Source organism: Python bivittatus, unplaced genomic scaffold, assembly GCF_059951505.1.
Source record: "Python bivittatus isolate LINGU-HERP-01145 unplaced genomic scaffold, Pbiv_v1 ctg000480_np1212, whole genome shotgun sequence".
Lineage (NCBI taxonomy): Eukaryota > Metazoa > Chordata > Lepidosauria > Squamata > Pythonidae > Python > Python bivittatus.
In genome coordinates, this window is record NW_028277075.1 from 35,257,501 (window position 1) to 35,281,962 (window position 24,462).

The following is a 24,462-nucleotide window of genomic DNA, read 5'->3' on the forward strand; positions in this document are numbered from 1 at the left end:
CATCTCTTTTCTCCATCTTCCAAGGCCACCCTCACATTCCATCATGAGATGCCTGTGGTTGAGAGGAAAGTATGCTCTCTATCGTCAAGCTAGCATAGCTAGAATACAAAAAGAAGATAAGGCAGTGGTTTAAAGACAGATATTTTAATAGATACTCTGGGGTAAATGTTGCATGGCCTGGAATACAGTGTTTATTAACCTGCACATTAGGCTAAATTAATATGTGGTATGTGCAGATTTAGATGAATGTATCTCCAGCCTACCTTGAATGAATGACTACTGATTCTGAACACCCTAAGCCTTTTGAAGGCAGAGAGCAATTTAGATTTTTTGTGATTGTAAATTAAAAAGCTTTGTCTTTTAGGTATTTTGTATTCCTTGGCTTTACATTTTTTTAATCCCTTTTATGTCCATCAGAGAAATCTCACAGTAGCATTAGAGCAAATCATGAAGTCTAGCCAAGCTCAGAGAACCCCAAGGACTCCACAGTTCAACCGTGACCTACACATATTACCTTCTGTTGGTTATAGCAAATTGTTTCTGACAAAGTGAACTTTTTCAGTTGTACAAATGATGAAAGTCAGTAGGAGGAAAATATCACTGTCCCCTTTTCTTCTTTCCTGCACCATCTAAAAAACCACCCGAAGACAAATTTTTAACTTCTGCATTGTCTCTTTTATTTAGTAATTCCATGATAAAAGTGCAAGGCAGTTAAGAACAAACATTACAGATTGCAGGTCTTGTGCCCATTAAGCATGAAGAACCTTGAAGTCCAATGTTATAGCCAAAAGTTAGAGGTGGTATGTTTCCAAAATGCACCTCTGCAAGTTTTTACAGAGTTCATGTTAAAAGAGATTTTTCTTCTAGATGCCTGAAATTTAATTATTAATGTGACAAACTGTTTACAAGGTCTGACTTAAGCCTTTCCATCAAGAATTCAGACTTGACCTGGTAGGAAGAAATAAAGCACATTTAGGTTGATTTGCTGAAGCCTTTGTCTGTTAGTGTTATCTGTGAGAAGTGGGTGTGGGCTATGTCTCTAAGCCAAATCGAATGGACACACTTTCATGCAAAGAGGGGTCAAAGAGGATTCTTTATATTTGTATAGCACAGAACAATCTATTTCTAATTCCTCTATAATATAATATCAAATGAGATTCTTAGACAAGCCAACCATCTATTCTTTCAAGAACATGCTTAGAATAATGAGGGTTGCTTCATTCTGATGATTCAACCATTAGTTGCATCCTTGCCATGTGGAGCTAATTTTGTGTGCACATTATCATAGCCCAACCATCTAAATATGTTCTCCTGAGATGATTGTCATTATTTCTGGAAGGAAAGAATGTCACATTATCTTTAAGGAAAGATTGTACCATTCCAGACATCTGGTTACATCTCGTTCAGACTTGCAAATTGCTCAAAATACTGCATGGCACAGGATATTAGAAATTACTACATGTTTTATACCTTGCCCTCCCATCACTTTTGTACAGAAATGGTTAAATGAGCCTTAGAAAATACTGAGGATTCTTCATTATGGGAAGGTTGCAGTCTTGCAAGCATTTGTTTTGCAGTATTCTCCAAGAATATCCACTATGACTGAAAGCATTTATCATGAGCATGTTTATTCAGAGCAGCAACCACCACACTGAGTATTTTATTTGCCTTTCAGTCTAAAATTTGCACTGAGTTGAGCTATTCCCCAAGGAGAGGAGACATGCTTGTTGCTTTTGTATGCAACTGAAGGAGCTGGAAATACTCTAGAGGCCATGAAACTTGAGGCAGAGGAAGCACCATATGCACATTTTAATTTGGAGGAGAATACTAGTGAATCAACCCCCCTTCCCCCATAAAGTATTTAGGCCCAGGCCAACGAAGTGAAAAGAATTCTGGAAAGAATGGCTAATTTGATCGAAATCATCTTAATTTTATAGAAAGCATCCCAGTTCTCTAAGACGAATATCTAATAACACCATATCAAAGCCAGGAAGGACTATAAAATGTTAGGTATTAGCTTTATAAATTCTTTGATTCTTAAAAAGATAAAGCTCAAGAAAGTGACAAACACAAAAATGTCTTAAAAGTATAGGTAGCCCTCAAATTACGACCATTTGTTCAGCAATCTTTCAAAGTTACAAACATGCTGAAAAAATGATGACCCGTGCCCGAAGTTATGGCTGTTACAGCACCCTCAAGGTCACATGATCAAAATTTGGGAGCTTGGCAGCCTGCCCACACTTACGACCGCAGGGGGGCTTCAGCTCCCCCCACCTACCTATCTCCTCTCCATCTATGCCCTTTTGCCCCCCTGTGCTCCGCTGCCCCAGCTGACCTTTGCTGCAAAGGTCTTGCTCCTGCTGCAAAAAAAAAAAAAGCTAAAAGCAGCCCCAGAGCCATGGTGCATCAAAACACCCCTTTGCCAGAAGCTCTTGGAGCATGCTGTACCAAAACACCCCTTTGCACCACACTCCTGGGCAGGGCAGGGCTGGGCTGGGCTGGGCTTTTGCTTCACGCTGCAAAAAAAAAAAGCCAAAAGCCCAGCCCAGCCCAGCCCAGAAGTGTGGCACAAAGGAGCATTTTGGCACACTGCTGCTAGGGGCTGCTTTTGGCTTTTTTTTTCTTCCCCGCAGCATAAAGCAAAAGTCCAGCCCAGCCCCGCCCAGGAACGCAAAGGGGCATTTTGCCTCACTGTGCTCTAGGAACTTTTTGCAAAAGAGTGTTTTGGTGTGCCATGGCTCTGGGGCTGCTTTTGGCTTTTTTTCCCCCCCCCCGCAGCTGAAGCCCAGCCCGGTCCCACAGCCACTCCAGGCATGCCTCAGCCGCAGCGGGGGCAAGAAGACGGCAAAGGTCAGCTGGGGTGGCGGAGTGCAGGTGGCAAGGGTCTTGGAGTGCAGGGTGGCGAGGGTGACTGGCTGGGACTGGGCTGGAGTGGCTGTGGTTTCCTGGGGCATGGCAAGCACCCCCAGAGCCACACAGTTCTGGGGCAGCTTGCCATCCCACAAGGCAGGGTGCAGGGTGGCCAGAAGGGCAGAGATGGGAGGGAGATAGGCAGGTTGGGGGAGTTGGAGGCAGTCATTTACCTTACTGAGGGTTGGGGAGGGTACTTGCTTACAACCCGCAATGCTCAGTTAACAACGGCAATTGGGACTGTGGTCGCTAAGCAATGTGGTCACGTGACATCTTGCTTTACAACTGCATTGCTTAATGATGGAAATTCTGGTCCCAATTGTGGTTGTAAATCAAGGACTACCTGTAACACTTTGTAAGCTTAACTTAAGAAGCTTACGTACGTACATTACGTATGTACATAAAACTTACTTTATGTACATTGGTAAAGACATCTGACATAAAAATATTATCTTTCATTTCATCATGATGAAGGACTTTAATTGTCCCAACATCTGTTGGGAGACAAACTCTGTCAAGCATGGTCCTTCCTGGAAAATCCTGGCTTGTCTTGCTGACAACTTTCTCCTTCAGAAGATAGAAGGCATAAGAAAATCAGTATCATGCTCCACATTGGATACTTTAATAGAACTTGTCTCTACAGCCACTTAAACTTGTATTCTGGAACGTGTTTCTTGGCAGAGGCTCACTGGCCTGACATGGCTAGATTAGTTTCTTCAGTCCTAACTAGAATGAAGCAAGATACAAACAGAAGAACGACCTAGTGCAATTCTCAGGAATCAAAGCCTATATATAAATTTTGTGCTCCAGGTTTGAAATATCAGGATTTTTTCTCCTTTCTTACTCGGCTAGCATTTGGCCATTTTCTTCAAGACCATTGAATACATATGGGCTAAGTTGGCATAAAGATTCTCATGAGCCTGGGGGCTGGTGATTCCTGTTTTTTAGCTTCATTCCTGACAATCTTGATTTTTTTTCAATAATTTTATTAAGATTTTAAAAAGAACAATAAAAGATAATACAAAGTAAAAGAAAAAAGAAAAGAAAAAAAGAATACCAAAAAATCCCCCCTTTTAAGAGAGCAACTTCCCACTCTTGTCACAAGTAATAAACAATTTCATAATTTCTTTATCCCTCTTAAGAAATATAAAACTCTTCATCCCATACCCATCTCTTAGTAATAAACAAATTAAAAAAGCAACATCTTCTCCTTATCCAGTTGTCAGCAAAAAGTCCAAACAGAGCTCTAAAATATTAAAACTAATTAACAAATATAAAACTCAATTTTCCATGCCTCGACTCTTAACTGTAAGCAAAACCCCATTTAAAAGGCATAAAAAATATAAACAAACAAAACCTAAAGTTTAACATAACAAAAAGAGACCATTTCTCCTCTAAAAAAAAAAAAAAACTCCAGTACACAACCCATTCCAAATGCCAACCATTCCAAAGATAACCACCCAAATAACAACCTGTCCCATTCAAATAAACATTCCATATCTCAACTCTAAACTATTCACAAATATAAAATAATCCCAGCATCCTAATACCAAAAAAAAAAAAAGACTAAAATCTAACCTAACAAAAAGAGCTAATTTCCCCTAATTTCCCCCCCCCAGTTTTTTAGGAGATACTAAGCATTTAGTATTAAATACCATGAGATACTAAGTATTTAGATATTAAACAATTAGGGTACAAAAAGTAGCTATAAAGTAAAGAATTTAAACACAAAATAAGCAATTACAATATACTACATCTTTCCAGTTAAAATATCAGTAAATCCAAACAGAACCACCCAGAGTTAACAACCCATTTTGACCCTGGTTAAATAAGCTGACTTTATATTCCTCTTTTTAATATGACACAATCTTACCCTGTAATCCATTCCAGTAGTTGTTGATCCTTATTACGAATTTCTTCCATTCTTTAAGCAATCTTTTTTGTAAAACTTTCTGTAGCCAAAACCTTGTCTTGCTTTTTGTTGTTTATTTTAAATTCTTAAAAGTTATAAAAAATAAATCTTCGTTTTCTTGTATTAAGGTTTGAAGGTACTCACTCACTGGGTGTTTTCAGCCTTGTCCCTTTGAAGGTGTCTATCTTCATTAAAGACGTTAATAAGCAGTTTCCAAAGGGAAGTGCACGAACTTAGTGTCCTTTGAAAGGCTCCGTTTGCAGCTAGAGCAAATATGGCAAATTCCCCTGTCTACACCCCACCACCAGAGATTGCTGTCTTGCAGTCTCTTCATGAGGAAAAGGAACAACATAAGAAGCAGCTTGGGCAATCTCGCATCTCTCTCTTTTATCCAGAGAGGATCAAAGGAACCAATCTGCTAACCGGCTCCTTAAAAAAGTCCGCAAATGTCAGCTCTGCTTTTTCACAGAGCCCTCTTCAGTCGGCCATCTTCCCCGGAAGTCCCTGGCAATCTTGATTTGATGCTAGTTAATAGGAAAGCCTGGGAAACTGGAGGAAGAAGCTAGGACATTGGAGGAAAATGCAATACTGGAGCTCTTCATTTTAGGGGAAACTAAAAGCATAATCAAATGTGTATCTTGCACTTCAAAAAAGCAGATTTTAATAAACTCAAAGCAATGCTAAGTCTTCTCCCACAAAAAAGTATATATTTCATCAGGTAATTCTGAAGAGCTGGAGGAAAAGACAGGATTGAAGCTTGAGAATGATAGAATCAGGGAAGCCTTTTTTACTTTGAGTTCAAATCTCCAACAGATGAATTGCATCCTAGGATACTGTAGGAACTAGCCAATGAATTGACCAAATTCTTATGTTCAAATCTCCTTGAGAGATCCTGGAGTATTGGTGAAGTGTCAGAAGATTGGAGGAGGGCAAATGATGTCTGTATCTTCAAAAAAGGGGAAAAGAGAAAACTACACAGCAGTCAGTTTAATATCAATACATATGAGGATTCTAGAGCAGATCATAAGCATTAGCAAGACTGTGAAGTCATTGCAATAATAAAGTTATCATACATTTGTCAAGAACATTTTTTGCCAGATTAACCTTATCTCCTTAATAAGGAGCTATATACAGCTTCTTTAATAAATTGTGGGAATCCTACGACCCACTTTGTCTTATTTTCAACATGCCCCTTGATCAGCAAGAAAGTTAAGTATGGGCTAGGTGTAGTGACAATTAATTGGATACATTTTTACTATAACTTTATTGAGTTATTTAAACAGTACAAATAATAGCAATTAAGAACAAATAATAGCAATTACGGGGGAAAACTAATAATTGTAGTTGTAAATTTTACAAGAAATGCAGTACAATTAAATTTTTGGTCCTTTTCCTCTAATGTTAAAATAGTAATATTATATTTATACAGATCATTATAATCCAATTTTTAAACAACACTTTAAACCTAGACCATATGGAATCATATTTTGCCCCTTGCCTTTTTGCTGATAAAACCTAGTTCGAAGGTTAAGAATTGACAGCCAAATAAGGTATTTTCCTGGCTATTTGATAGAATCAGGACATTGAACAAATCCTTTTTTGAAACCTACACCTAGCAATACCTTATTACCAATTAGCAAAATATTTAACTACAGTTTATTGTGTAGCAGAACGTTTACCATATTCTGTAAAATTTCCATATATCTACATAGGTAAAGGCCTTTGTTAATCATTAAAAGGCCAAATATTATCTTCACGTAATTACAATTTATATTCAGATGTTGCTCCCCAAAAGTTCCAACACCAAATGAAATATTGAAGGAGATAAGAGATATATTTGATGTATTCCATGTCTCATTTTGATTCTAGAGGAGATAATCCCATTCATAATTACCCAAGCAGAGGGATTAAAATAATAAAAATTTATCCAAGAAATACATTTTACAGGAAATCCATTCTTCTTCACTTGCTCCAAAACCATACAGTACTTTGCTTCATATCAGAAGCTTTTTCTGCATTTAATGATGCCAAAACAGCTGCTTTATTTTTGTTAATTTACAGTGCTAAACTATCTACAATAGTTTGATATTATTAGATACTTGACATCCTTTCATAAAACCATGTTGTATGGAATGTATTACTGAAGATGATGCCTTCTGTAATCTTGCCAAAGTACAGTAGCTGTTAAATCTTGGCATCAACATTGGGTGATAACCAGCAAAATTCATAGAGTCCTTTCTGCTTTTCAAAATATCTGTTTGGGAAGCTTCATAGTATAATGCAGGCAAAAGGTCTTTTTCAGAAGATTCTTTATGTATCTTAACAGAATAGGAGCCAAACTCTCCTTAAATCGTTTATAGCCACTCACCCAAGGGCTTTTCCAGATGTCATTGTTTCAGTAGTGACAAATATTTCCTGTAAAGATAAAGGCAGCTAAATCTGTTGAATGGGCAACCAAGATTTCTGGGGAAAACGGTCCCAAATTTCTAGGAAATCCATTGAATGGGCAACCAAATTTTCTGAGAAATTCATTTGCTTACTGGATATTTCTACAATTCCAGAATATCAACCTTTATAGAACTCCATAAATTGGGAGTTGATTTCATTATAATCACTATGAACTGTCCCCCAAGAAACTCTTACTGGAAGTATTATCTTACATTGTTTCAACTGTTTAAAAGGACAAACCAGTATTTCATGAGGATTTTCTTCCTTTTCCCAGTACATCTCTTTAATACATTTTAACAGTATTGAGAATATATAATTGATCAAGCTCCAATTTAAATAATCTAAAAGTGTGATAATCTTCCAGAATCTGATATCTAGTGTATATTTCAAAAGCTTCTTTTACTTCCTTTTCTAACTCTGAAATGTGATTCTCTTTCTTTTTTTCCAAAGAGGTATAGGCTGTTATTAGACCTATATAAAGATATATGTTTATATCTTATTGTTGTTCATCAAATTGAGACTCACATAGCAAAGAGTTATTAAAATACCACCACCCAGTACAATGGAGCCAGTGTTGTAGTATGAACTAAATTAATCATTGATTAGAATATAAAAAATAATTCAATACTGAACATAAACTATACCTGTTTGAATGTAACTCTCTCCCTATGTCTGCTAAATTGAATTCCTGGATGTTTGTGCAAAGAGCATTCCAACTCTGGGGATTCATTTCTTTTTTCCTTGAAATCTTATTCCAATTCAGTAATGGATGCAAAATTAAATTAAAATCCTTGTCTACAATTAACTGGCCCATGTGTAATCCCCAAAGGTTTGCAAAGCAGTTCTATAAAATGTCAGTTTATCTTTGTTTGGCTCATAAAAAATTAACCAGGTGATCCAACAATCTGAATTGTTACTACCAATTTTTTTAAAATCCAAAATTATATAATATCCTTCAGTGTCCAAAATTCCTTATTCAGCTATAAATTTAATTAAAGAATTAATTAAAATTCTTGATTAGATTTACTACCTCTCTACTAATTATCACACTTTCTGCTTACATGAATCTGATCAACCCAGTCTCTAATCAAAGGATGTTTTTCATCAGGGAGAATATAAATTTCTTCTGAGAAAACAGCTTCAGGCTGTATTATCATCAATTTATGATGATAAATCCACCATTTTATTATACCTCTCAACACTATACTTATTCCATAGAGCAAATATTGTTTAACAAAACAACCAAAAGTATTAGATACATTCTTTTCTAGAATGGAAATAGGATTAGATCCCAAGTTTTAGTTAAAATACAAAATTCAAATAGATTTGGGGTTGAAATTTCTTAGTACTAAAGTCATTATATAGAATGCCTCACCCATGGAAGTACAGATGGCTTCAACTCTCCTTGTTTTTCAGAAGCAAATTAAAGTACTATTCCAATGGACTTTTGGCCATTTATCCTTAAATAAAATATAAAAACTTAAAATGTAAATGCTAAATATGGGCAAAGAAAAAAGAAAAAAAAAGAACTGTGACTTTGGTTGCTGCCATAGTATTTTTTAAAAAATCATGTACAACAGAAATGAATAAACAAGTGTACAAAATACAAGTTAAAATAAAAACATTAAAGTGGGAATAAGCTAGTTCTTTAAGGACTAAGCCACAGAATCTCATTTTCCTTCCCTGCTTAGCTGTGATCCTTTAAAAAGGAAAAAGGGGAATAAGGACTGGATGCCTCATTCCATATATATGTAATAATATGTGAAATTATCCCTCCAGTCAAACAAATCATTTCTCAATGGGATTTTGTAGTGTTCCTGTCACAATCTGAATATTTATCCATTGCTAAAGACAGTTGACAGTCATTTCAGGATCACAGATCTTCCTTACCCATTATCTAGGGGAAGCCAAAAACTGTAGAGTATAAGGAAAAGATCTCTACCTCTCATTGTCACATTATGGGATGTGCTTGATGAAACTTTATATTTACTGTATTAACCAATCCTTCTGGGAATAGCATTACATTTTTTACCTTATATTCAATAACTTTTACATTCCTGGCTGTTTGTGATATATTAATCATGATCAAAAAGGATTCTACAACAACAGGTTTAGGACTTCAGAAACAGTTATATTTTGAAGGCATGTGAAAACCTGAATCAAGCAATTTATCGTAGTCGACATGTTCTGAATGCATTTTTCCATCGCATTTGCAATGGATTGTTTATCTTTCTCATAAGGAAAATTCTGAGCATGGTTTTTTTTCCTGCATGCTTGACCTTCTTTTTTTAATTTTGTCTCTCTCTTCTAGAGAAATGAATGTATTTTTCAGCTAATTCAACTTTAACATCTGGCTCTTTTTGTTTTGTTTTTTTAAATACCATTTTTCCCAGTAGATCTACTTTAACAGCATCTTCTGAAAGACATCAATTAATTGCTGGTAACGTCACCAACCACTCAACATTTTTTATATCTCATATAGAAATATCAGAAGGAATCTGATGGTAAAATCACTCTCCACAGAGAGTTTCAGCCAAAGTCAGCCACAGCTGTGGGGGCTGTCCAGGAGAAGCCATCTGTTCCATGGGAGGAGGTGAGGGAGAAAGAAAAAACTACACCTTGTGTTGACAAGGCATTTTATCTGTCCAAAATTACAAGAGTGACAAAAAAACAACAGACTTGGCATTTTTTGATTACCAGTTTTCTTCACAACAGTCAAAAGTGTTGTTTTCACAACTTGCATAGGGAGAGAAACAATCTATCTCAACAGATCACTATCTTGCCAGGATTCCTGACAATTTAGATACCTGACTGGCTTGAAAAGTATATTCAAAGAATTCTCAGCAGTGGTTGCTCATCAAAATGAAGAGAGACATCAAATAGGGTGCCATAAAGATTAATCCTGGATTCTTTACCATTCAGTATTTTCATTAATGTCTTGGATGAAGAGGTTGGAGAGAGGAGTCAAAAATCAAATGCACATATGTGATCATCATTCTTCTGAAGAAATGTAGTTTTAGGCTGCATCAATCAAATTAATGTTTCCAAAGCACCTGTAGCCCCTCCACTTCATATGGAAGCTGGTCCTGAATTGAAGAAACTGTTTCCCCATGAGATCTCCCTGCAGGATCTCTTTCAGTCCTTTGCAAATCACTGTAAACAAAAGGCTGAGGCCAAAGACTTCCACCAGTGGGGGAGGGGGGTTCTAAGGGGTGATTTCCCTGTTTTCTGGGATTATCTATTGAGCAAAATATAAGGCTTTAGTTATAAACAGACTTGAGCATTGTGTTTGCTAGAAGAACAACAGTCATAGTTAAATGATATCAGACGGTAATAGCTTTACATAACACTAAGGTAATAAATTCAATGGAATAAATCTCTTATGTCCTGCAAGGAGGCTTGCTCAGAGCTTTCAGGTCATCCTCTCTCTCGCACACATGTAAAAGATTGAGCAGTCTCTTTAAAGGTGCAGTTCTTCCCACTGCTTTGGTTAAGAAAAAAAAAAGCTATCTCTGCAAAAGAATCTCATGTCCGTCCTTCCTTCCTTCCTTCCTTCCTTCCTTCCTTCCTTCCTTCCTTCCTTCCTTCCTTCCTTCCTTCCTTCCTTCCTTCCTTCCTTCCTTCCAAAAGCAAACTGGTTGGGAATTTTGAGAACTGAAGTCCCCAAAAATCAGGAGGGTATCACTTTGGGAAAGTGTTCCTCATCAGTATGGCAATTTTTCTTTGTTTTGATATTTTATTCAGGTTGCCTAATTCAGTGCACATAAATTATCTCTTTCTCTTTAATTAATATCAGTGGAATGATTAACATTTCTTATGCAGTATCAGCACCTCTGTTAATTGCTTTGAAATATATGTTTCTAAGATTATATCTATTACTTAAGGAGAACAAGATGAATTGGGTGGATTTTATGTTCTACTTTCCTTTTTTTTTTTTAAATTTCTTTAGAAGTCCTTGCAGTCCAAGTTATTGTATTGTATCTAATTTAAAAATGCCTGAAGAAATCAGCTTTGTCCTCAATAAGGGAAAAAATTGTTAGCAAATTAAAAGAAAAATGGGAAAGGAATAAATTATTGAGCTATAGTGTTTCAGTAGTATTTAATGTTTCTTTAATATAGTTTTCCCAAATGGGGTGCTTTCTAGATCTCTGATTGGATTCCGTATGTAAATCTCACCTACCAGATTTAGGAAGTCCATGTTGCCATGTTGATTAGAAAAATTAGATTTTTCCTCCTAGAACAATTGTTTTCACTCTGTCTGATACTGTGGTGCAGATTTAAAAGCCTTTCCCAGCCTAGATGCCATTCCAATATATGGACTTTAACTCCTGTCGTTCTTCAGCCAGTCTCAGCTATTGCTGAGAATTCTGGGAGTTGAAAGTCATACCTCAGATGGGGGCCAGGTTGGGAAGGCTGCTTTAGAGAAATTAAGCCCACAGCTAATTGACCCCTCCCAGGAAACCTCCATCTTTGCTTGCCCTATCAAGGTGTTCTGTGTATCTTTCTGTGAAATCGACATGCTGTGTATTTCTTCACACACACACCATTCTCCTCCATTGCTGGATCTCTGTAGTTAATAGAAGGAAAGCACTTTTCAAGTATGAATTATAATTAAACTATGGAAACTAAAATACAGCCTATTTCCAAAACATATTTGCTTAAAAATTAATTCCAACAGAAAGAACAGGAGATCCTTCTGAGAAAATGATGGTGAGAAATGTTCACATGAATTGTTCATTCCAGGTTCTGGAGTGTAGCTCAGTAATGCCTCCTTTCTGTGCCATCTTTTTTTCTTTTCTTGTGGTCCCATGGTCCCTTGCAAATAGGCTGGCATTACCATCATAATTGCCTGATTCTAATTTATGCTATCTCTCTCTGCATCTTGGCCATGGGGGCACACTGGCATGACTAAATGCTATACTTCCTTGTCTTTAAAACAGAACTAGAAACAGAAAACCTCCTATAATTCTTTTGGAATCGTAAACCTCTCCACTTTCCATGAGCTGGAGGGAAGACCGGCTCTTGGCTGATAACAAAGCTTCCCACACCCACTATAATTAATAAGATGAAAGCACACAAAGCAGCTGTCTTCAATAGATTTCAGTGACTGCCCTGTCTGGTTTCAGAACCTGAGAAATCTACAGATACCAAAAATACGAATCTGTAACACATCTGCCTCCAGATGTGTTGGGGATATAGCTCCCAGAATTCTCAGCCAGCATGGCCAGAGATGGTCACAACATATCTGGATGATACCAAGGTGGACATGGCTGATCTTCAAGAACATGAACTGCCTGATTTAAGGTTTCTAATCTCACAGCAGCTGTTTTACAATACAATACAATTGGTCATGCGGTTAGGGACTGATCTATTGTAGTTTCAGCTGCCTAGGAAATACAGGTTGAGGAAAGTTGGGTCAGAGCATTGGATCATGATCATAGAAACCCAGTTCAGGAAAAGTGCCTCTTGGCTTTGCCCAGCAAGAGCATCTTGTGTTCAGCTACTCTTTTTGAGGTAGACTGATTGATGCTGACGAGTCCTACCACGGGACCTCTTCACTGGGGGAGAGTAGAGTGATGGACCAATGCTTTGCAGTGTCAAGGTGGTGTGCCAACCTCTGTGAGGCAAGGCATCTCATTGAGGCAGATCCCTGTGATCCCCACACCCCTGTTTTGTGCAATCTGTGAGCTGAATCCTATGCCTGAGTGTATTGTTGCTATAGCTTCTCAGGCTAGGAAGCATGAAGAAGCTGATCTTGTAAATGTTTAAGAGTCCTTTGAGATATAACTTTAGAAACAGAATTTACTGCTACACTTGCATGTTCCTCTCTAAAGTTTTCATGATCGTAGATGTACCATGAGGTAAAAGGGGGCTCTTAGTATGCCCTCACCATTCAAGAGGAAGTAAATATTCTGGGGTTAAAAATATTTTATTGCTGTAATTGTCAGGGTGATTAGAAATTTGTGACAAAATAATAATTTTGGGATAGTGTGTTTGGCTGAATCATTTGCATTAAATGAAAGGATTTTCATGAACATTTTTTTAAAAAAATTGGATTTGACCCTCCCTAAGGTGTATGTTTTTCTATTTTATCTAACCTCTAGTCTGTCTCATTTCAGTTTCTGCCCAAGCCACCAAGTACCTGTGAGTCACCATGGCAACCAAGCAGCCTCCCCCTTTGATGAAGAAGCACAGCCAGACAGACCTTGTGAGCCGTCTGAAGACAAGGAAGATCTTAGGTGTTGGTGGGGAGGATGACGATGGCGAGGTTCATAGGTCAAAGGTAATGGGCTGCCCTGGATATCTAGAGTTTCAAGCACTTAGAATGAAAAAAAACCCAATTCTTGTTGCTGAAAAGTTTTGTATTTTATTTATTTATTTATTTATTTGTGCAGTTTCTATAGCCACCCATCTTAATCCAAGTGACTCTGGGCAGCGCCAAGGGACTCTTATATACTTACATACTTTGAACACATACTTCAAGAACTGCAGGAAATGCAATTAGACAGGGATGAGGAATGTCCTATCATCCAGAAATTGTTAAAATTCCAGATCCCATGAATCCTAGATGCATAGTCAGTTGTGAAAGATGATGAGAGTTGCAGTTCAGCAACTTCTGGAGGATTGCAGGTTGACCATTTCTTGGCTAAAAGTTTTTAAAAATTAAAATTAAAAATTAAAATAACTTCCAGTTATAAAGTGATATTTTTGCTAGAGCAAGTGGCATGCAGTTGGACAGAAGAAAGTACAGTGGTACCTCGGGTTACAAACGCCTCTGTTAATGAACTTTTCGGGTTACGACCAGCTCCGGCCGCAAAAATTTACCTCGGTTTGCGAACTCCGCCTCGGGGTACGAGCAGGATACGTGGCCATTTTCCCTCCCGTGACACGGTCTGTGGCCATTTTTCCGCCTTTGACACGTGGTCCGCGGCCATTTTTCCACCCCTGACACGTGGTCCGCGGCCATTTTCCGCCCCTGACACGTCCGTGGCCATTTTTCCGCCCCTGACATGTGGTCTGCGGCCATTTTTCCGCCCCTGACATGTGGTCTGCGGCCATTTTTCCGCCCCTGACACGTGGTCCACGGCCATTTTCCGCCCCTGATACGTGGTCATAGGGAGGGGGAATCTCTCTCCAAGCAATAGCCGCTTCCCTGTCCTCCATGCCAGAACGGATTAACGGTAATTACATTGAACCTTATGGGGAAATTTCCTTCGGGTTGCGACCAATTCAGGTTGCGGCCAGAGTCACGGAACGAATTAAGTTCGTAAACCGAGGTTCCACTGTAGATTGATTCTATAAAGTTACCTACCTACTATGAATATGCTGTGTTCATAAAAACATCCAAAATCTGAACTGTCATTCTATGGAAGAAGGTAAATCTGCTTGAAACACACCATTAATGTTAATCAGGTAAAATGAGTGTGTCTGAGACAGAGAGGGTAAGTGTGTTTGGGGACTAATTATGTTATTTTAAGGTTCTTATTTCCTCCAAGATTCTAAAAAGAAAATGAGAGAGTTGATGAAATTTAAGCCAATGGCCCCTGGATGTTGTTAGACTCGAATTTCTGTCAGTCTCAGCCAACATAAAGGGTGATGTGATCTGTATTCAGGCAGTACAGATGTTTTCCAACCCTGATATCAAAGGGTGTGTGTATGTAGGATGATTCAAACTTAATAAGAGTCAGCTCTGTCCCCTGACATGTTACTTCTGAACGATTGTGTCCCTTGGTGAGGGAAAGAAAGTCTCTCTATCTTCATTAATCTTTGTTTCTTGAGGCTTTATGTTGATCTTGTTTGGTCATCACCTACAAGCAAAAATGTCCCTTCTTGAATCCATCATTGGGGATTGGGGATTGTTAACCTAATTAATCAAGCAAAGATTGTATTTGATCAGAAAGGAAGGGTGATTGCAGAATACATATGTGAAGAAGGAAGGTGGTTATGAACAATCTCTGCAGGCTGTGTTGTAGAAAGATATCTTGGAATATAGGACCAATCTGCTGATAGTGCTGACACACTTGCAGGGCAAACTTTTCAGAATTGTTAGCAGAAGTTAGTATTGACAGGTTGCATACATGAGTTTTTGGAAACCATGATTTCAGCTGTGTTTGAAGCAGCATTTCAACAAACCTTAAGATTCAAAAATCAGCCCTCTTTATGTTGATATTTAGAAAGAAGGGGGTTGAATGATGGGGATGGAAACAGAGAACCAGTTAATGGCAGAGAAGAAATGCTGGATTTAAGCCTGGGTGGAAGGAATGAAACTGCACATGAGAGGCAAGGCAGATGAGACAGGAGAAAATGGAAATTCATAGTCTGTATTTATTGCTTTGGGTCCCCCTAATTTTATAACTTAAGTTGAATTCAGTGTGTTTCTCATCAATTGCATAACCCTCCCCTTTCTATTGACACATACAGAACTGTTGTGTATGTGAACTAATTGCAAAAGCTTGAGGATAGATCTCAGCAGTGGATGGGAATTGTGAGGGGGTGGATGGTTGAAGCTGCTGTTCTCACCTCATTAGAGACATGTCTTTGTAGGTGTAGGAAAACCTATGGTTCTCTAAACTCAAAGAAGAGAGAGCTTTGATTTCTAGATAACTCACAAAAGTTCCTCTTTTTTTCAGTATAGCTATCATATCTCTCCTCTTCCCCTTTTACATCTTTTTCTCACAATGTTCCCATATTATCTGTTTTTGTCTTTGATCGATGATGTGCTACAAAGCATCAGATCCCTTAAAGGGAATTGACCAAGAAGTGTGCAGCTAATTTATTGCTACCTTCCAAAATGTTTTAGCAACTTTCAGACTAGCCTACAGTCCTAGTATTGCCTGATGATTTCCCACCCAAGTATTAGCCACATCAAACCTTGTATAGTCTTGATCTTCTGAAATTAACCAAGGCTGGCTTGGTTGCAACCCAGCTGGCATGAACAGTTAACACATGGTGAAATGTGAATGTGTGTGTACTACATATCAGTTAGTGCAAATTTTGATGAGGATTTTAAAATTTCTTATTTACCTTAAATTGGGAAAAAATGACTTTTGAAGTCAGCTACAGAGCTTAATCCGTGTGGTATAAACATGCCCTGGTTAGCTCTCTTTTCTGCCATGTCTTCATGATATTCCTTCATCTCATCCACAACTCATATCTGAGGCAGCTTAACATCATCCTTAGTTATTCCACAGTTAAAGTAGTTATTCCTCTTAAACCAGGTATCAGCCAAGGCAGCTTCATTGACCGTTTTGTCAGGTAACTCTGTGGAATCAGCGTCACGCCTGTTGGCTGCTTTAAGTTGATGTACTGGTTTGTGGGCATTGCCTTCTGGTCCACATGTTTCAAACTGGGCTCTCTCACACACTCACCAGTGAGCTTGGAATTAGAAGTAGCAGCTGACCATGGGTTGTAGAAGTGGTAAAAGGGCTGCAAAGTGTGCCACCATTTATGAGACCCTTCCTGTGGCAGGATAGAAATTGCAGTAGCATCAGCACATTTTATGCTGGTAAATTTCCTTCCAGCATTAAGATTGGTGGATAGCACTTTAACTGAGCTGTGCGGGAGATTCCTCTGAGTGTCTCCTCTTTGAATGGGTAAAATAGCAGAAAGGAAGAGCTTATACAGTTCTCTGTCTGCCCTCCCCCACCTTCCCCTTATTGCAGCGCCCGCTTCTAACTGTAATCCTTGGTGTCTGCTCCTTATTTAAAAACAAAAATGAAATGTTTTGTCCTGACTGAAAGGACCTTGGGCAAAAGCTGCAAAGGAAAAGGAAGAAAAATAAAAGGAAACATTAGTGGCTGAGAGCTTGCTGATGTTGATTCATTGCTGAATGAATGCATTTTAATAGGACCCAAGAGGGAGAATTCTACAGCCAACGTTGCAAGTTGTTTTTTTTTTTTTTTTTACTCCGTCTGTTTACAAAAAGATGCAGGGTGTGACTTTTATGGCAAAATTCAAAATCCCAGTTGTCCAAGGAAAGGGTAATGTTTTGCTCCTTTATTTTGGCAAGTAAGCCTAGAATGTCCCAGGCAAGTCGGACGCTTTCTGTTTGGGCCAATGCTGCATGATGGATTTAGGCATATATACTGCCTTTGGGCCTGGGATTTTCCAGGGCTATTTTAATCCAGCTTCCTTTGCCACTGTGTGCCCTTCCCTTTTTCTCCTCTAGATTTTCATCACCCTTTCCAGAAGAGCAGCTTATTCTCCTTGTGATTTTATTAAAGCAAGGAGAAGGTTCTTGGGTCCATGTGATTGCAATGTCCATTGCTCTGTGTGAACTCTCTTTCTTACAACCAGTGTGTTTTTAATTAATGGATTGACCTTTTGTCATTGAACCCCAGCAGTTGCTTAGCAACTTACTTGGAATGATGCTTGTTGGATGACTTTCTGAACAGGTGCCTTTCATGTATGTAGCCTTTTCTGTTCTGAGTGGAACGGCAGCACCCTTTTTTGAAAAATGGAACCACCTTAAAATGCTGATAGATTTAAAAGGTCATTGGAAAGAACCCATACAGTGTTATAGAAGGGAAAACCATTTCTGTAAAGAAATCATTTAGTGCTCAATTTTATTTCACGGATAATTTTTTTCTTTGCCAATTCTGCCCTAATGTAGATAGTTTCAAATTTCTGTCTCTCTAAAACTATGACAACTTTCAGACAAAAACTAGACTTCTGACTAAGAGTTCTCAGAACTTCGAACAGTAAGAGGACCTGTGAGCAAGAGTAACTCATTTGATATGTCCTGAACGTGTCCATGCTTAGACAAAGCTCTTATTAGCATGTGAGGCTTAAACTTCACATAAGGAAAACAATCTTGCTTTCTACATAATAATGCACTGGCTTTAGAGTGTAGAATCCCAAAGCTTGGGAGCTCTATCTCTAGGGCTTGGTGGTTTTCTGTGCATTTCCACTCCACCCCCAAAGAATATTATTTTCTTGAAGAGGAAATTGATCTCCCTGTCTAAGATGAGGGGTGTTGTTTTATTCTGTTGGAGAAATCAATCTACCTATAATTATTCTTTCAAAGGTGACTCCTTCTCTAAAGCTACCCCATTACTCAGTAAAGTAGTGGAGCTTTGGCCTATCCAGCAGGTCCTCCAAGATGAGCTTGGAGGAAGCTACCCTATTTTTTTCTCTTGCCAACTTTTCAGTTTCTTTTGTATTACTTGCTAAATGCAGGAAATAATGATGCATTGCATATGCAAACTGTGCTTCCCCAGCTGATAGTGCTAAGCTGGAGATGGCAGGAAGCAACTGAAGGCTGTTTAAATTGCCTTTGTTCTTGCTTCCTTGGGCCTCTCTCTTTCCTGTGATTTGTAGTTGCTTGGCTGATCTATCCAGAGACACTTTGCTGGGGTAATCATTGTTCAGCCATTGGGAACTTCCATCTGTGCAAGAGGGTACAACATTTTGCCTTTAAACTCACTGTGTTTTGTCTTAAAACTAAAATCCATTGCTTTGCCTGTAGTGAATATTGAGCACAACCCATTGGGAAAATACTAAATGTTTGCTGGTTCTCTCCCCTGGGGTGAGAGCAATCATCCTAGTAAGTACTGAACTATGTTGGGAATGCTGCATTATATGTAACCTATAAGGAGCACTGGTAAATTGCCGTCTCATTCAAATGACTTTCTACGGATTCCACAATTTTTGGCACTGGTATTTCTTTGCCTTTTGTATTTAAGTTTTTTAAATCAAAATCTGTGCAATATTTTTTTTAACCGATTGGAAAAAGGATGTTTTGAAAGTTTTTGTGGCTTCCTCAACTTTCTTGAGTCACCTGGGACTGTTTGTTTTTCAGGCAGTTAAGGGTAGAACATTGAGTTTCTTTGCTCTCATTTCCCCTTCTCCCACTTTCTTGTTCAAATTTGCACAACCCAGACCATGCTATTTCCCCAAGATGCTTGCAGAAGGACCATAAGCAAGTGGTACATCACATTTTATTTGTGCAAAAAAACCAAAGACAAAAACAAAAACCAGAGTCAATTTCAGACATCTTTAGCAGGACCACACAAGACATTTGAATCCCTGGAGAATTGCTATCACAGACACAGCAAAGGGGATAATGAGTTAGAGCTTCTCTGAATCTGCATATAGCAACTTCTTATATTTCAGATTCCAAACTTTTCTACAGTTAGAATTAGCTGTCCACTTCCCATAGACAGGCAGCTTGAAGTTGTTGACCCAGCCCTCAGCCATACCATCAGTTCAACATCCTGCCTTTCCTGGCATCTGAAGGCTGATGCTGGTCATTCTATACAAAGGGTGACTATTGACTTGGATGTAGACAACCTATTTACCATTTGTTTAGACCAATCCTTCTCCAAACTTGCACTCTCTAGATGTGTTAGGTCTGTAATTAGTTGACAATGTGAATAATGTTGTAGACAACACATTAAGAGAGTAGAAACTGGTATAAGGTGGTTTAGAGCATCAGTGAGCTATTTTAGTAGTCACAGTTTCACCTCAGCAAATATTGTTTATTGTTCCTTTTTCGTGTACCAGAAATGTAATTTGTATGCCTTTTTTTTTCTCTCAGTGTTTTTGCAGGGTGGCTTTGAGTCAGTTTCTTCATTTTGTTCATTTGAATTTCAGATCAGTCAAGTCTTGGGCAATGAAATAAAGTTTGCAGTGAGGGAACCTTTGGGACTCAGGTAAGTTCCATGCAGAACCTATGAGCCAGGACAGAGACTGGGGGGAGTGTTGTAACAGGGATGCTAAGTACCCTACTCATTTTGGCTCCAAGCATGCCTGCTTTTCCTGCAAATGTGTACATGATCACTCTGCAGCTGGGAAAGACCTGCATGGTGAAACTGGTGGCATGTGCAACTCTGCCTCTAGAGGCATCTCCTGGTTCCATAGCTTTTCAATATAAAGGGGCCTATCTGGGCATCTGTATGCAAAAACAGGGTAAGGGAGCAGGCCCTTAAGTTTAGGGGTCTTAATTACAGTTGGCCAATGTGGCTGTGAGGTATCATTATGATTGGCTACTATATGTTAATCAGACTTCTCCCTCAGTTTACTCTCAAGGATGAGATGCTATATCACTCTAAGCATCTCTTGAGATTGGATTTTAAGTGCTGCTAGAGTATACTTTAAAGCTAGAAGTTAACCTTGAGTTTGAATGGCTCTAATAGAGAACGGAATTCAAGAGTATGGTGCTTAAGACATTGGACTTGAACCAGGGTGATGCAGGTTTAAATCTCTACCGACTTGGTGACTTGGGGGTCAGTCATTTTCTCTCAGCCCAACCTACCTCACAGGATTCATGTAGGGATAAAATTAGGGGAGCCCAATTTTCCTGCCTTCAACTCTCAGGAAAAAAAAGGAGGGGGACATAAATGTAATAATTAAATAAACAAATGAAACATTTTGCTCAACTTGTGAATGTTGGAATAGAAAAAGCTCCCATGTTATTTCTGGATAAACACATTTCTTCAAGCGAGGATGCCGTATTTCAGAACATAAGAAGAGGATGGTTGGTTTGTACCTAATTGTCCTCCAAACGTGATAGGGTAGTAACTCCCTGAATTCAAATAGTTGCTATTTCGAGATAGCTGAGAGTACCAGGTTGGTGAAAGCTACTGATGCCAATAGCCAATTATCAGCATTATCAAAGAATACAACGCTGGAAACAGGAAAAAACAAACCCAAACAGTTTGTTCCCCATAAACAGGGGGCATTTTCAACAAGTCTTCAGAACATGTCTCTCAGATATATTTGTGCCACTGAGTTACATTACTGTTTCTTGTCCTTTCCTTCATGGCTTCTTGAAAGGAGAGAGGAATTTAATGTATAGGGCAATCAGCTCTCAAAGCATATCAGTTGCTTGACAATCTTCTTGTACTTTATGTTTTACTTTTTATAGAACTGGGTAATCAGTAGTGGCCAGATGGTTCTTTAATAATATAGGGAAAACATGCAGAGCAAGGCTTCTGGAATTCTTTTCAACCCCTTTACGAGCAGTAGCCAGAGGAGGTATCTATGTTGCATCTGTGTGTGTGTGTGTGTGCTTCTGTTCCCTTGTGTTGTGCTTGCGTGCATGTATGCACTAAGAAGCACAGGGCAGGCTGAATACACTCCTCCCTGTGTCACATGACCAAGAGAGAAGAGGGCTTAGAATGAAGCAGTTGGCAGTGTTCTGACCCACTGCCCAATTGCCTTTCCCATAAGGATACCTTGGGGATTTTTTTTATGGATCTTTTTTTCCCTTCACAGCCATTGACTAGATCCAGCCTGTTTTCAGACTCTTTTTTTTCCCTACCACCCTACTAGAAGTGGTCCTCTCCTGTTCAGTGTTTGAATAGCTACCCTGCTGACAGATCAGCAATGTCCAAAATCCCTTTATATAGCTTATTTTCAACATTAGACAGGGAAAATAGTTCGATAACTTAATAATTCTAACATGTATCTGCAGAAACTTTGTATCAACCACCAGTTTGGAAGATTTTGTGTATATGTGCGTGTGTGTGTGTGTGTGCCTTTTTTGTGCCTCAGTCTTGATTCCTGACAACCAAATGGACAAGTCCCAGCACTTTTTCTGGCAACATTTCAGAAGTGGGTTGCCATTGCCTTTTTCCTGGGGCTAAGAGGGAGTGACTGGCCCAAAGTCACCCAGTTGACTTTATGCCAAAGGCAGGACTAGAATTTATGGTCTGCTGACTTCTAATCCAGTGTCTTTAACCACTACACTAATTGAAAAGGCTGGGGGTGTAAATATGCTGATAATAATTAGATTGTGTCTTATCTGGATAAAAATATCCTATAGTTTTTATAACACTGATATTCACCACGGTTTTGTTGATGAGAAGCAACTCATTAAAGCCTTCCAAAGTAAGGCAAAATGTGACTAATTCCACAATATAAGGACCAATCATACCTGCAGCCACCGTACTACTTAGATGATTAGGATGATGCACTAGACAGAGAACAACGTCTATCCCTCTCTCCTAAGTTCATCCAGAACAACTTTCAACTAAGAAACTCGAGAATCTTTTGGAATGCTTTCAACTGAGTGTTACAGTGGCATGCAAGAATGTAAGCACCCCTGATTGTACGTTTCAGTGGACCCCTAAGTGAAGAGAAATTGACATGACCTCTTCATGGTACAGCGTTAAACTCAGCATCTTTCTGCAGATTCAAGAGCCTTTATATGCTGCCATGTACAGATTCAAAATAAGAAAACATTGAATATGGCAGGGGCAGGAGTTTGGACACACAAACACACACATACACATGTACATGATACTTCTTTATTATTGTATAGTTTTGAATAGGCTTCAAAAGATGATAGCCAAGTGAAGACAATTCAACAACATTCTGACCTGTCTAACCTCTTAGGTTGTGATTGTTGTCTTTGTCTACTTTCAACAACCATGGGCTCCTCTGAGCATTTGAAAAATGAAGAGTGAAAAGATAATTCACTCTTAAAAAGCAGGAAAGGCTGTGGAAAAAAAATCTCTAAATGCTTCCAGCTGGCAATTTCAACTGTGAGATACATTGTTAAGTAATGGAAGTTACATAGAATTTTGAAGTCAAGGGAAAATCTGGAAAACCAAGAAAAATCTCTGCAAGAACAGTGTGAAAACTGATCAGAACTGCAAAACAGAAGCTGCAGATTGCTGCAAACAATTTGTTGAAAAGCTTAGCTGATTCTTGTGTAGTTGGCCACTGGTTCACAGTACAGCATTGCTATTATTTTCATGGAAAAGTTATCAGAAGGAAATGAAAGTCATTGTCTAAAGTGTGCAAAAGAATATGTTGATCAGCCTGAAATATTTCTGAACAAAATGTTTTGCCCTTTGAACTGTTTGGCCACAACACACATGATACATTTGAAGGACAAGGCTGAAATATTTGAAGAAAAAAACTCCTTACCAACCGTTAAGCACTGTTCTGGATCTATTTATGCTTTGGGAGTGTGGGACAACCAGTGTTACAGGAGTTATTACATCGGTGGAAAAAAGAAGGATGGATTCAACTAACTATCAATATATCCTAGAAACTAATGTCCTACTCTCAGTGAAGAAACTGAAGCTGATACTTCAGCAAGACAATGAACCCAAACATATTTCTGTGAGGAAATGAAGCTGTGATTGCTGTCTGTGCTTGGGAAAAACAGCTGCAGCCAGGCAGAAATGCTTCCCACCTCCCACTTCCCCAAGGCTCAGCACAGCTCATGCTTTGTCCCAACTGCCAGGACCACAACTATGGTAAGCAGCATATCCTGATGGGATTCCTGCCTGGAGCTTGGCTTGGGAGTTCAGCTGAAGTGCTCCAAAGCAACACTGCTTAAGAGCAGGGCTTAGAGCTGACTTGGAGCTCAGGAGCAACCAGAAAAGGGGCAACCACACTGAGGCATCATCTCATCCCAACCAGTGCAAGAACATTTGGAGGGAGGCAGAGGTTGTATGCGGCTTTACAGACATTGAGACTTTTGTTTAAGGACTGAGTATTAAAGATTATTTATGTGGCTACATCAACTTGCAAGGCTTAGGAAGGTGGAGTTAACCTAGAGCAACACCTTATTGTTGGGGAAGGTGTGCGCCACAATAAAGCATTGTGTACTGTTATCTGCTATGCTGTGGTATGCCAGTCCATACCAACTCTCACAAGTTCTGCAAGACAGAAGGATTAAAATGTTTGGAATTAATACGTTCTGAATGGCCATCAGAGTCCCCAGACTTGAATATTATTGAACATCTGTGGGGAGATCTGAAACATGCAGTGCATGCAAGGAGACCTAAGGATTGAGCTAGAAGAGTTCTACAAGGAAGAGTGGAAAAATATCCAAAAGTAAGGATAGTAAGACTTGTAACTGGCTACAGGAAACATTTGGAAACTCTTATTTCTGCCAAAGAAGGAGTTATTAAATACTGGCTGAAAGGGTGTTCAAACTCTGAGCCTGCCATAGTCACTGTTTCCTTATTCAAAATCTAGAAACAGCTGCACATAAATACAGTGGAACCTCAGGTTACAAACGCTTCTGTTAACGAACTTTTCGGGTTACAACCAGCTCCGGCCGCAAAATTTTGCCTCAGTTTGCGAACTCCGCCTCGGGGTATGAACAGGATACGCGGCCATTTTCCCTCCCGTGACACAGTCCATGGCCATTTTTCCGCCCCTGACACGTGGTCGTAGGGAGGGGGACTCTCCCTCCAAGCAATAGCCGCCTCCCTGTCCTCCACACCAGA

At 39.0% G+C, this 24,462-nt stretch overlaps 1 protein-coding gene across 9 annotated transcripts in view; it reads left to right on the top strand.

Moving 5' to 3' along the window:
- The window catches only part of TP53I11 (tumor protein p53 inducible protein 11), a 78,539-nt gene that overhangs the window by 38,274 nt on the left and 15,803 nt on the right, over positions 1–24,462 (top strand). For all 9 annotated transcript variants that reach the window (XM_088145742.1, XM_088145741.1, XM_088145739.1 and 6 more), the window contains 2 exons: positions 13,390–13,553; positions 19,865–19,923. In XM_088145742.1, coding sequence (XP_088001868.1) covers positions 13,425–13,553; positions 19,865–19,923 — 188 coding nt within the window. In that variant the 5' untranslated portion in view covers positions 13,390–13,424. The remainder of the gene's footprint in view (positions 1–13,389; positions 13,554–19,864; positions 19,924–24,462) is intronic.